We start from the raw sequence: 12,947 nt of genomic DNA on the forward strand, positions 1-12,947 counted from the left end.
CCACCCTAAATTCTAACAAGAAAAAAAAATAAAAATGGAAGAGGCTGATGGTGAATGACATAGGTTATCTAGCTTTAGACCTGGCAGGCTTTTCTGTCCATTAGCAACCCCTCTAGAGGCTCGGGAAAGGCAAGTAAATGTAATCACAGTAACAGTTACTATCTATGTGCGTCCCACATTATTGACATACTTTATCTCATGTAATCAATCCTCTCATCTCCCTTATTTCATAGATGAAAAAGGCTCTGAGAGGTTAAGCAACAACTTGCTCAAAAAGATCCAGCCAGCAGGAGGCAGAGCTCACAGTGAACCAGATCCATAGACAACTCAGTTCCATTCTTCCCAGCTGTGCCGCCTCCCCACCAGCAGGTGATAGGGAAGAATGGGAACCCCTAAGAACTTTTCCGGGGGGATAAGAGGGTAGTCTGTATGTGTTGAATTTGGCAAAATGCGTTGACCTAAACCTTAACCTGCCTGCTGAGGCTAGGCTATTCAGATTCAGGGCACCAACCCCAGCTGAGGGAGAAAGGGAGGGTACCGACCACTAACTACTCCTTTGGGTTTTTCTCTCCTTCCCCTCTCTCTCTGTTGCAGCCAGGAGAGGTGGTGGTCCCCAGCCTACTGTCATGGGGTCCCAGGGATAATGCAGCCACTAAGGCCAGCTCTCCCTTCCTATCTTTTTCCCCATGGTGTCCACCTAGAAGCAATGGTGACTTTGGCTCTGCCCCCCCTCTGGGAACTGCTTCAAGGTGTCAAGAAAGTTCTAGATAAGAGGAAATCATCCCATTTTGGGAAGCACGAGGAGTGAACTGAAGGAGAGATGCTGAGGCCACCCTTCTTGGTTTGGAGGTAGAATAGATTTCTATTTCAATTCCTGTTAAATTCCCAGTTAGACTCCATGAGGGGAGCCCTCTGCCAACCGGGCAGCCTTTTGGGGCCATTTTTAGCAAAATGCAAAACTAATACCTCTTCTCACCCACCTTTCCAAGACTGGGGGAACCTGTGAAATGCGCATTTTGTAGACAGACAGAAAGACAGGTCTTTTAATATCTTCTGAAAGGGATGAAGCCTAGTGGCAAGGTAAAATTTTAGCTCTGAGCAATCGTGTACCATGCAGCTTTACAGAACTGAAGCAATAAGTAATGGACGGATGTGAACGTTTAGGGCAAACTCAATCCCTGAAAAATTCCAAGGAGAGGTATTATAATAGTAACTCCACAACAGCTGCAGAAGCTGACGGCTGAGCTCTTGCTATGAGCCAGGCACCATGACAATAGCTTTACATGAAATATCCCATTATTCCTCCTAGTGGTCCTAAGACTTTGGTTGTATTATTACCTTCATTGTGCAGATAAGGAAAGTGAGGCTTAAGGCGAGTCACGAATTTGTTGCCTCCTCATTAAGGAATCTGCATTTCTAACAAGTCAGCTTCTCCCTTTCCCAACAATCACTCTGTGTGTGTGTGTGTGTGTAGTAGCAGAATCCTGCCTGCTACAATGTGTTGCTCTTTTACACATCATGGCAGGTAGGGAGGTCAACAATGACAATAAAATCCAACCATCCTGGAGAAGCCAGGAGCCAAGTCCTTGGAAAGGCCAACTTCTGGCTCTTGTCCATTTAGTGCCCCAAACACTGAGATCATGGCACCTAGCCCACCACCTATATAATTCAACATTAAAAAAAATAATAAAAATCAAAATTGTAAAATTAGTATAATTTCAAAAAAGTGCTTACTTTTCCCATGATTCCTTGAGCTTGGCTGCATTACTGGTATCCTAAGCACATTCTTGATCTACCCCTGACCCTGTAGCCTACCTTTCTGGGGAATTCTAGTGCACTTGGGGGCCTCCTAGGGGAAGGGGTGATGATGGACCAATAGCTACAGCCTGTGGGTGCCATCGTCTTGCTAGGCCCAGCTCTTTTGGGCAATTGTGTTTGAATGTTCACAACTGGCCTCAGGCTAGTGTCGGGGCTAATGGGCACATTCTCTGAAGGAGCAAGTGAGAGATTTCCCAGGGAGCAGAGGATTAAGGGGAGACTAGAGTTCTATTGTAAGGTGGTGCCAACTCCTTCTGAACTTAAGAGGGCTCATGGGACTGCCTGATAACCTTTGAGTAATTATGACCATCTGTGTTTAAGATGAGGAAACAGGCTCAGAGAGGTAAAATAACTTTGCCCAAGGTCACAGAGCAGGTCTGGAAAACTCAGCTGTCAACTCTCCTTCTGTCACAGGCACAGCACGTGCCTGTCTCATCCCTGGTGGAAAGGAGGAAGGGAGGTAGCTTGGTCTCCTCTCTGGGTGTGGCAGAGGATGAAGGGCCTTGTAAGCTTTTTCTCAGCACACCTTTATGGAAATTAGGTCGCAACCTGGTCTGGACAGGTTCAAGAGTCGAGAAATCCTCCTTTCGAAGGACAAAGTCAGCATCATTTAAAAACCAGAGCCCTTATTTTGCTTAAGAGAAGAGTTTCAGCTAATATGATGTGCTGGTGTTAAGTAGTTTGGGGCTGAGGGATTGGGAGGGAGAGCCTTCTGCCCAAGGTTACCTTTCTACACAAGAAATCTCATTTCAAGTTTCCATTGCCTGTTGCCAGACGTGAACCATACACTGGCCAGCCCATAAATCTATTTTCTGCTGAAAGCAGGCATTCTGATCTTAACCAAAATTATCTGATGTGGGAGACTGTTTTGGGGAAGTTTTGCTTTAAATTCCAGAATACCACACATTTGTTTTCCATTGTGTATGCCTCATTAAGATGTCTCTCTCTCTCCCCCTCTCCCTCTCTCACTCACTTATGCACTTTACCCATGTGGACCAGCTAGCTCTCATTCCAACCGTGGAACTGGTAACCAATTGGTTGCATGGCCTGAGTAGTGGAGGATGCCACTACTTCTTTTATACCTTTCAAGCAATGCCATATGGTGCGTGGATTGGCAGTATTGGCAAATCACTCCCAGCCCTGCTCAGCTAAATGGCCCTCCTGCTCCATCAAGGGACATTCTGAGCACAAAGCCAAGCAAGGAGACAGAAATCAAGGTTCCCAAACTGCTGTGTCTTACCTATTACGTGTCCTATCTCTCTGCTACGATTCTGCCTTTACTTTAGGTCCCTTTATTAGATAGCAAGCATTCCAGTATTGGCTGTCCCATACCCCACCCGAAGCACTGCACCTGTATCATTTAATTTTCACAGTAGAACCACTACGTATATAATAGCAACTTCCATTTTTCAAGTGAGAAAACTTGGGCACAGAAGTTAAGAAGCTTGTCTGAGGACACATGGCACGTAAGTGGCTGAGTTAGAATGTGAACCCCAGTCTGAGGGCAAAGCCCAAATTTTCAATCATTCTGCTAAACTGTCTATTTGATCCGTTCTGTTAATTTCAGAGCCAGAGTTTTTCACTTTGTTCTTTCTCCCTTCCAGCCACATCTGATCTCATTTCATTCAAAAGTGGCATCTTCTATCCTTAAAGGTCTCAAGAGAGCCCACTTGCAAGCACAGAGGGCCCTACCTTTTCACTTGCAATGGCCTCTCTCTGGGGGAGCCACAGGTGAACAGAGGAGAGAGAGGGAGGGGGAGAGAGAGAGCGAGCCTGTACTTTCTCTTGCTGGTCTCTGGTTCGAGGGCTTTGCAATGCCCTTGCTGCACTGGCCAGAAAGTTGGTGTGGACATAAGCACTGACACATACTTGCTTATGTACTTTACCCATGTGGACCAGCTAGGGCTCATTCCAATCGTGAAGTAACGTGGCACATTTTCTTCTCATTCTAGCTTCTCATCTTAGCTTCAGGCCTGGCAAGTGCAGGTGCTGTTACTGCTGCCCATTGGCCACCATGTCTACAGATGAGGCCATGGTCCATCAAGTGGTCACTGTCCTTGTATCCCCTATAGGAATGGCCCCAACGTAGGGCCCTGAGCTTCTGCTCTTCCCACATAGCACTTCCCCCCCCCCCCCCCAGCACTTCTTGCCAGCAAAAGGCAAAGCGAACGAGGGCATCACCCCAGACCTGTGTCCCAGCCCTGGGCCCAGGATCCTGGGAGACACCTACGAGTATAACGCCAGCCTCCCATCGCACTACGGGTACCTCCTCCGCACTGGAAGGTAACCTAAGTCGTATTTGAAATGAGTTTTCTGGTCTCTGGGACACCAGAGGTTATCTGGTGATAGGAGTCAGGGCTATGATTGGACTGGAGTGGGGGAAGTACAGTATTGGTAGATTTTCCCAAGCTGGTAGAAAGGAAGCTTTTAGAAGTTTGAGTGTAACAGTAACACTGGAATCCACAGCCCCCATTACAGGAAGGTGCTCACATTACATTGGGGTGAGCAGGAGCAAGACTCTTAATGGGAAGGGTTTCCTGTCTCTGGAGTGTACATTCTTCTAGGAAAGCAGAGCCTCTAGGGAGCAGGGCTGCTTGCCACCCATCAGAGAGGGTCACTGAAGTGAGGTGCGTGTGCAATGGCACGTTGCAACTGCTCACCTGAAAGGGAAGAGGCGATTTTGATTTGAACCTGTAAGTATGTCTTCGTCCATTTGGGCTGCTATAACAAAGTACCATAGACTAGGTAGCTTACAAACAACAAACATTTATTTCTCACAGTTCTGGAGGCTGGGAAGTCCAGGATCAAGGTACCAGCAGATTTGGTGTTTGGTATCTGGTGAGGAGTTGCTTCCTATAGCATAGAGGGCTGTCTTCTTGCTATAATCTCCCATGATGGAAAGGAAAAGGGTGCTTTCTAGGGCCTCATATTTTAAGGGCACTAATCCTATTCATGAGGACAGTCCTCAGGACCTAATCACCTCCCAAAGGCCCCACCTCCAAATACTATCACACTGGGATTTAGGATTTAACATATGAAATTTGGGGAGATACATTCAGTCTATAGCACACTTTTTTTTAAAAAAACTTATTTAAGTGTGTTTTTCCAGGACCCATCAGCTCCAAATCAAGTAGTTGTTTCAATCTAGTTGTGGAGGGCGCACCTCACAGCGGCCCATGTGGGGCTCGAACCAGCAACCTTGTTAAGAGCATCGCGCTCTAACCAGCTGAGCTAACTGGCCGCCCCATATTGCACACTATCTATTAAAGCACCAAACTTCCATTAACTTGAAAAGCGATGAGTTCACAAATAAATACATATGAGTTTGCTGATCTTTTCATTTAAAGCTTTAAATCAATTTTATCATTTTTCATTGCTATTGATTCAATCAATGTAGGTTAAAAGGTAAATTAAAACTAAGATGCCATAGGAATCTTTTTCAGATTCAGTAAACCCCTCTAATTTACCGTATTTTTAAACCCCAGTCAAGGATGTTCCGTTGTGATCCATGTGTTGTGTTTTTGCATTTGGACACTGAATGCAGCTCAGACGGGGAAGATAAGCGAGGGGCTGCCTCCTGAGCAGTTTGGAGGTGGGGGCTTGGTGGAAGTCACGGGCCATTGGCCTGTATGGGCCTGAGGTGTTTACTGGAACCTTGTCTGTGCATTGGGTACGTTTTGAAGGCTTACTTTCCTAAGGGAGCCAGCAAGAGTGACCATTTCTGCTCTCCTGCACAACGCTCGGCAAGAGGATTGAAAGAGAAGGACCCCGAAAACCCAGGTTTCTGATTTTTCTCCAAGCTAATAGTCCTAAACCCTCTCTCTGGAATCAAATAAATCTGGCCCCTCTCCAAATCAGCTGGCTTCATCTTCCCCTGCTACTTAACCAGGCTGCATGGCATCTCCTCAGGAGCCCAAATCCCCAAATGACCCCCTGGAGATATCTCTGCCTTTTCAAGTCCTCAGGAGCAAGGCCAGGGAGGATCCGCCAGGGCTCCCTGTCTCCATTTGGTAGAAAAGAGGAGGGTAAGACAGAACTCCACTCTTCTGAACAAAGACAGATCACCTACGCTATGGGAAAACCTAACCCAAAAAGCAAAACTTGGCTGGAAGCTCATAAAGTTGGATTCTTCATGTGGACTAGAGATACAAAATACTCATTAAATTAATCGAGAGTCAAAGCCACTCCTTGGGCAATGATTAAGCTCAGAGTCAGAGCAAGGATGGGTGGGGAGGCCAGCTCTTCTATCTGGGCTGCCCTCCGATCACCAGGGGCACTTAGGACTCTCTAATGCCTTTCTCAAACTCTTCCCATTTTGCCCCCATGCAAACATGGGATTCAGGACAGAGTGAGGATTGCCTGGAAACCAAAGGAGAAAAACCAATATGTTGTGTTCATAATCTGAGCTCCATGGCTTCCAGAAACTCTCCCCCCAAAAAAAAGGACACAACATATTTCAGGAGGCAGGTCCCACTGATTTTATGGGATTCCCTAAAAAGGATAAGATCTAGCAGTCTAAAACTAAAAAGCTGTCCAGAACTGAGTAGTTTTTTGGGGGAGGGGAGGAATTACCGGATGGATGTAATTATTATAAAATTATCTCATCTGGAGACAGGATGCTGCTTTCCACAGCTGCATGCCATCACTTGATGGAAAATGAAAATATCCCTGGACCTGCATTACTTTTTCCAAGCAGTGAAACAGGCAAGTGATCTGCAGTCAGACTTGAAAACCATAAATTTAAAAAACGTGTTGTGAAGATAAGCCCTTTGGGATTCCCGAGTTCCCTTAGCCACAGAGGATAACTCTGGGTAGTCGCGAGCATGGGTCCAATCAGCTCTTACCCAGGTTTTCAAAACCTGAAACAATGAAGTCATTGCTCTTGTGTGTTAAAGACCAGTTTTCCTTTTGTTGAAAAGACCTGTGGCAGGTCTAAATAAAGTCCTAGTGACCCCAGCGTGGGGGAGGGAGGAACACAGAATGTACATATGCAGCTTCCTGAAACTCCTCTCCTCTCCTCAACCCAAGTCGATCTAGAACACACAGCCACCAAGGAGACAACAGGACCACAGAAGCCAAGGGAACTGTGACCTCAGGTTCCTTACCCTCACAGCCAGACACACCTGAGAAAGCTTTGTGTTCTTTAGAAGAAAAGGTGCTTTTGTAAGTCCAAAGTATGTTATTAAGTTCCAACCCATGCGACCAATTCCAAAAGCCACGCTGCCTTATAAAATGGAATTGAACAGGAAAACAAAGAGACAAATCAAACACAGGACACACAGATCTGTGTGTAAGAGGGAAGATTCACATCAAGCACAAAAGGAAGATGTGAGAAAGCTGATTTGTGAAGTTTGTGGCTACAGAAGAGTCAATTAACAGGAGTAAGTGCTCTGGCAAGAATGGCCCTCAATAGGGCTGCTCATGAAAGCCGTTTCAAATTCGGTCTTAACGAGCAGCTGCTTCCTTTGAGTACAAAAGAGTAAGGTATGGAATGGTGTCCATGGGCCACTTTGAAAAGTAAGGGAAGCCGGGGGAGAGAGGGTGAGAGGGAGGGGGAAGTGGAGGGAGAAGGAGATTGGGAGAGAGAAGAGTAATCCCTCCCTACCATCTCCCAAAAAGCAGGAGTCAGATTCTTTGTTGTTGACAACCATTGTGAAAGAGTGGGGAAAAGCCATCAAGATTCTGGGCAGGGAAGAGGCCCGATTTTCCTGAGCAGATGCAGACACCTGGCCTCACCTCACCTCTCCCAAAGCTGCCAGCCTCAGTACAAACACAGCCAGCTTTTCCCAGACCTTGGCTCAGCGGGTGCCAAAACCAGGAAGCCATTTTACTCAACAGCCCCAGCAGTTTGCTCAGCCCAACACTGAAGGCAGTTTCTGAGAAGCAGCAGGTGGGTGCGAGGGGCTTCTGCCACCACCATCCCACTAGTCCACATCCTGCCCAGACCGAAATCCTGACGTTTAGGGTTTCTCTGCCAGGCCGTTTTATTTTCAGAAGTGGGTGGCCCCACAGTCAAATGTGTAGCCACACATGAAATGGAGTCAGCGTCCAATCCAGAGCTGGAAGAATGAGGCTGGCAGTGATGCAGGAAAAGAAGGAAAGGGAGGGATGCGTGTGGATTGGGAGCATGCTCCTGGCTTACACTTCCACATGCCTTAGGTTATTGCTCCTATTCTCCCCATCTCCTTGTCACCTGCTGAATAGCCATAGCTATAGGAAGTTTGCTCTGCATCCAGTACTAGTCTCCTGTGCTAAGTGCATCACAGACATTCCCTCGTTTCACCTCCCTCCCCCATGTGGCAGGCACCAGCTCCATGCTGTGATGGGTAAATCCCATACAGAGCTGGTGCTCTGACCACTAAGCTGTACTACCACGATGGCTCAGGGCAATGAAAACAGAGAACCCCAAACAGAGAGACCCCACCAGGGGTAGCAGAGGGAACTGTGAAGTTAACAGGAAAGAGACCTAAGATCAGGCCCCAGAGGTAGAGGTCAAGTGAAGCCAAGGTATGAGGACAAGCCTTAGTACCCACTGCACATTCCACTTCCTGACTTGATTTTGGGTTGTGTGGGAAAGTCCTATTGCTGTAGGCAGTTGGGGTGGGGTGTTGTCACACACCGAGCTTGAAGGGACCCTTTGAGACCATTTGCTCCAACCCATTGTTTTTACAGATGAGGAAACAGGTCTGGAGCACAAAAGCGACCTTGCCCAAGGCTTCAAAGTGTGTTGGGGACAGAGCTGGATTAACACCATCTCTAAATTCCAATCCACTCTGTCCATGTTTCCAAGAAGCCTCCATTAGGTCCAGGCAATACCATTTCTTGGGAAAGAGAAGACCCTTGCTATTCTATCAGTGAGGGAGGGGAAGGGGTGAGAGGTAGTGAGCAAAAGGGCAGAGGGGGGTTGGGGGTAGGAACTGGGACCTCTCAGTGCAGGCCTAGGACTTGGAGGGATGGGGGCATAGAATGGGACGACATGTTCCTGACCAGCCCTAGCCCGCTTCCCTACTGTATAGCTTATGCAGTCCGTCACTCTGACATCAGTAAGATGTTTTCCCTCTCAACTTTTGGGGGGATGGACAGGTAGGCAGGTCTGAAGGAAATACAGACACAACTGAAATAGAGCTGGGAAGTTAGGATTCTTGGGGCGTTGGGAGAACAGACTGATTGTTGGTTTGGCTGTGGGCATCAGAAGCCCTGCTTGGGGAGGGCAGGCAGTGCAGGCTTGGCTGTCACTGAGGGTCCTGCAGGGATGAGTGGGGGCCAGGAAGCACACCCCCACACTCACCCTGACCCACTGAGGTAGGCTTCTTCTGTCTGGATCCCTGCTAGACCGCCCTCTCCACATCCTGTGTTCAGGAGGTGCTGGTGGCCCCTGGCCTCACAACTCCTGCTTTTCAAGGCCCACATCAGGTCTCCAATGCCAAGTTTATAAATTTTTGGTCTCAAGAGAGAAAGGGAAGTACTGATACCATAATAAGCAGTTCCCTTAGATCGTAGCTTCCCTTAAAAGATTTTCGAGAGCTTGTTCCCACCTGGCTGGGTACGGCAGTATGTTGTCATGGGAAGTGCACTGGCTTTGACGCCAACCAGGTCTGCTTTCAAACTGACTTCTGATGCTATCCTGCCACATGACCCTGGATAAATCACTTAACTTCTCTGGGGACTAGTTTCCTGATCATCAGTAAAATGGGGATAATGCTTCCTGCTTTGGCTATACCATGGGAGCTTGGGATTTTGCAGACTATAAAACGCTACATGAGTGGATCACAGTATTCCTTTATTCCATCATCTCCTGGGGGATGAGGGCTTCATCTCTATAGGGACCTTGACACAGAACTACTGAACAATAATTCAGGAAAACGTAGCTATTGCTTACCGCCCACACAAGCCCATTACCAGGTCCCCTTGATGGTTTTGTGATGGACAAGACTAGAATAAGGGAACCTGGAGGTTGTAGTACTGGCTTCGTCTCTGTGATCCTGGGCCAATCACCCCCTCTCTGGTTCTCTGCTTTCTCACTGTGAATAATCTCTAGTCATTCCTAGCTCTAAACCCAACATTCCCAGAGTGAGTCATTTCTGTTTCAGGCCACATACCTGAGCAACAGCACCCAGTCCAGGCAGGGGCAGCTCTGAATATGGGTGGGGTGGCAGGATGGAGCCAGTAAGAGGCCGAGCAGATACTGCAGTGGCCCTGGGAGCCTTCCATCAGGCCCCACTTGTGCCACGGGGAAGATGGGGGTATGGAGACACACTGGTAACCTGTGGTTCACTGCAGCCCCAAACCCTGATGCAGCCTAGGAGGAGGGCTGAGGACTAAACAACAGACTGGCAGGAGAGAGACTGTGCTGGGGGGGAGAGGACAACTCCCCAAAGGACAACAGTGGGGTGGGTTGGGGCGGGCCGCGTTCCACATTCTTTTCTGGTGCTGGGGTCATGAGAAGAGGAAGCCAAGCCTGGCAGTTCTAGGGCCTGGGTGCTGGGAATAGGGGATGGGAGGGGGTGAAGGGTGCCCACTGCAGGAGGGTCTCCCTAAAGCAGGCCAAGGGTTGGGCAGGGGCACACCTATGTGCCATCCACACTAGCACGTATTGGGTGTGGTGACTCTTGCAAGGGCAGCTCAGTATCTTACCCTGTCAGCTCTGGAGAAAGGATTAAATCTCAGGAGATTTGCCCAGAGGATTGTGGGGATCCCAGGGACCAGCTCCAGGGGAATCAGTACATTTTTTTTATAAGCCTCCGGTGGCATGCCCGTTTTTACAGCCATCTCTCTTGCATGGCACAGGGGCTAACTTTCCAAACTCCTTCCTGACTGCAGAAAGGCAAAGACCTCCATCTATATGCAGGGGATGTAGCCCTCAAAACCAGAACAGGAAGGTTTCCTATTCCTTGTTTCTATATCTGGGTGGTCCCTTAATCCTCCAAGGGAAGGTGTGGAGGAGACACTCCCCTTTTCTGCTGCCTCTCTCAGGGTTCCTATTGCAGAAAGGCTGAGTGCGGCCAGCAGCGGGAGTCCTGGAGGACGGCCAGGTGTCCTCCAGGTGAACATGCACTTTCGTGGCCCCGCCTTGCCACTCGGTGGGCGGAAGGGGGCGAAGCCAGAGGGCCCTGGGGCCCGCACCTGATCTCTCCCGGAAATAGAGAGGTGCCACTAAAAGTGCGGATTTGCATCTGCCCCTCCTCTCCCCAACTCTCCCAGCGTTCTCCCCAGTTCAGATACTTATCGCCCTTGAAAAAAAAAATCAAGACAAGCTAGTCTTTCAGGTAGTTTCGAGGGAGCTCGGACATTCTCATGGCGGCTCAGAATCAGAGTTTGAGAGAATTAAGGGGGCTGAAGGTTACTCCTTGAGGGTGGAGGGGGGTGGTCCCGACTCTCACTTAGGGACAGGGACCGGCCACCCGCACTCCTTCCTCTCCAAGTAAAAGTGCCAACAGCTCTTGGCGGAGCTCTCCCTGAGCCACTAAAGTCCTTTAGGGCGCCCGCACCCCCTCCCTCATCGCGGCCCTGCCACTTGTGAGACCCCACCTCAGTCACGAACTGCACTCTCTGCTACAGTCCTTGGCCAGGGCCTTGAGTTCCCAGGAGTGGTGCCCCAGTTCTCCCTAGCGGCCCCACTCCCGCCCTCACCATACTCGGAAGGGCACACACAAACCCTAGCCCACACCCTTAGCGAAGGAGCGGCCTGGAGCGGGTCTCTGCGCCCCAGCTCACTGGGGACCCCGTGTCTTCCCGCCTGCCGGGCTTCGGAGAGCCCCCGACAAACACACCCGCCCCGTCTCCGGACCCGGCGGAGCAGCCAGCTGGCGCCCGCAGTGCCCTTTCTCCTCTGCCCGGAGTCTACCCGGCGGGCAGTTTTAGTTACCCGTACCCGCGACCGCGGACAGGGTCCCTGGGGCGGACAGGTGCCCCGGAGAGAAGCACGCGCGGTTGTCGCGCTTACTCACCCAGAAGATGAAGTTAAAGCCGAAGAGCAGGTATTTGATGCACTTAGTGCCTCCTTTGACCGGCATGGTGCGGGCTGGATTGGCGTGAACGGCACTGGTGTGGGATCGGGGCGCGCGGCAGGGACGGGCAGGACCAGGTTGGGATCGACGTGCGGGTGGCTGCCGGCTGGCCTCCGGGCTGCACTTTTAAAAAAGTGCCACTCCTTACGGAGCCCTGCCGGCTGCAGTGCGCATGTGCCGAGGACCCCGCCCCGGCCCCGCCCCCGGCCCCACCTGCCCCGTCCCCCGCCTGCGGCCCGCCCCCGCCCAGGTTCCGGAGATTCCAGCCCCAGCAGACCCCCCACCCGCGCCCTTCCCTGTTTTCTCCCTTAGTTTCGGGCTCAGTCCGCTCCCCACCGACTTAACGGTCCCTTTCTTAAGCCATCCACCGCCTTTCCTCCCAACTGTCTAGGGGTCTTTCCAGACTGCCACCCCCTGCTGCTTTAACCTGGGCGTTTTGTGGCAGCCTCGCCTGGTCGAGTCCGGGCTTCCTGCCCGAGGCCTCTACTTTGAGAGACCTTCTCCGGGTCAGGTCGTCGGGATAGAATCCCCTTACCCAAGGCCGGCTGCCCTCACAATGAGGGCACTTCTTGTTTTGGCTTCGATTGGAAGGGAAGCTGCCTGGCTTTATTTCTTCCTGGGGCGGCTCCGTGCTAACCTTCACTCTTTGAGCACGGTTGCATTTGGCACCTCACGTGGAGTCGCAGGAATTAGAAGCTTGCAGTCCAGGTGGGAAGATAGATAGGTCGGCGGCTTACCGAAATAATTCTAAATGCCCGTCACCAAATAGTAATATGTCTGAGGGTTGGGCAGTCCGGGAGCGTTTCCTAGACTCGTGGTTTAGATGCCCCGAGAGGGGAAGATAGTTTGTTGCCTAACTTCCCTCTTGCCTCTACTCCACATCACCCACCCTCTTGCCTTTTGGACTTCGTTCACTACTCTCTCTTTAATGCTTTGGATACCGAGTTCTGGTCATGTTTTTCATCTGCTCAAAGGTCTCTGTAGCTCCCCACATTCAATGACCTAAGTGGAAATAACTTATCTTGCATCTGTGAGGAACCACTCTGCTCTGCCCAGCTCTCCACACCTTTGTTGGCCCAGCTGGTTGGCCCTGAGGCTGGTTGGCCCTCCCCTCTTCACTTG

At 50.1% G+C, this 12,947-nt stretch overlaps 1 protein-coding gene across 1 annotated transcript in view; it reads right to left on the reverse strand.

Annotated features, from left to right (window-relative positions):
* Positions 1-12,378, reverse strand: part of CD9 (CD9 molecule) — a 32,603-nt gene extending 20,225 nt beyond the window's left edge. Inside the window, exons 1-2 of the mRNA XM_019754467.2 lie at positions 12,361-12,378; positions 11,766-11,943 (exon numbers count right to left, since the gene is read on the reverse strand). Of these exons, the coding sequence (XP_019610026.2) occupies positions 11,766-11,831 (66 nt within the window). The 5' untranslated portion in view covers positions 11,832-11,943; positions 12,361-12,378. The remainder of the gene's footprint in view (positions 1-11,765; positions 11,944-12,360) is intronic.
* Between the last annotated feature and the right edge of the window lie 569 nt (positions 12,379-12,947).

Source organism: Rhinolophus sinicus, linkage group LG02 (assembly GCF_036562045.2).
Source record: "Rhinolophus sinicus isolate RSC01 linkage group LG02, ASM3656204v1, whole genome shotgun sequence".
In the NCBI taxonomy this organism is placed as follows: domain Eukaryota; kingdom Metazoa; phylum Chordata; class Mammalia; order Chiroptera; family Rhinolophidae; genus Rhinolophus; species Rhinolophus sinicus.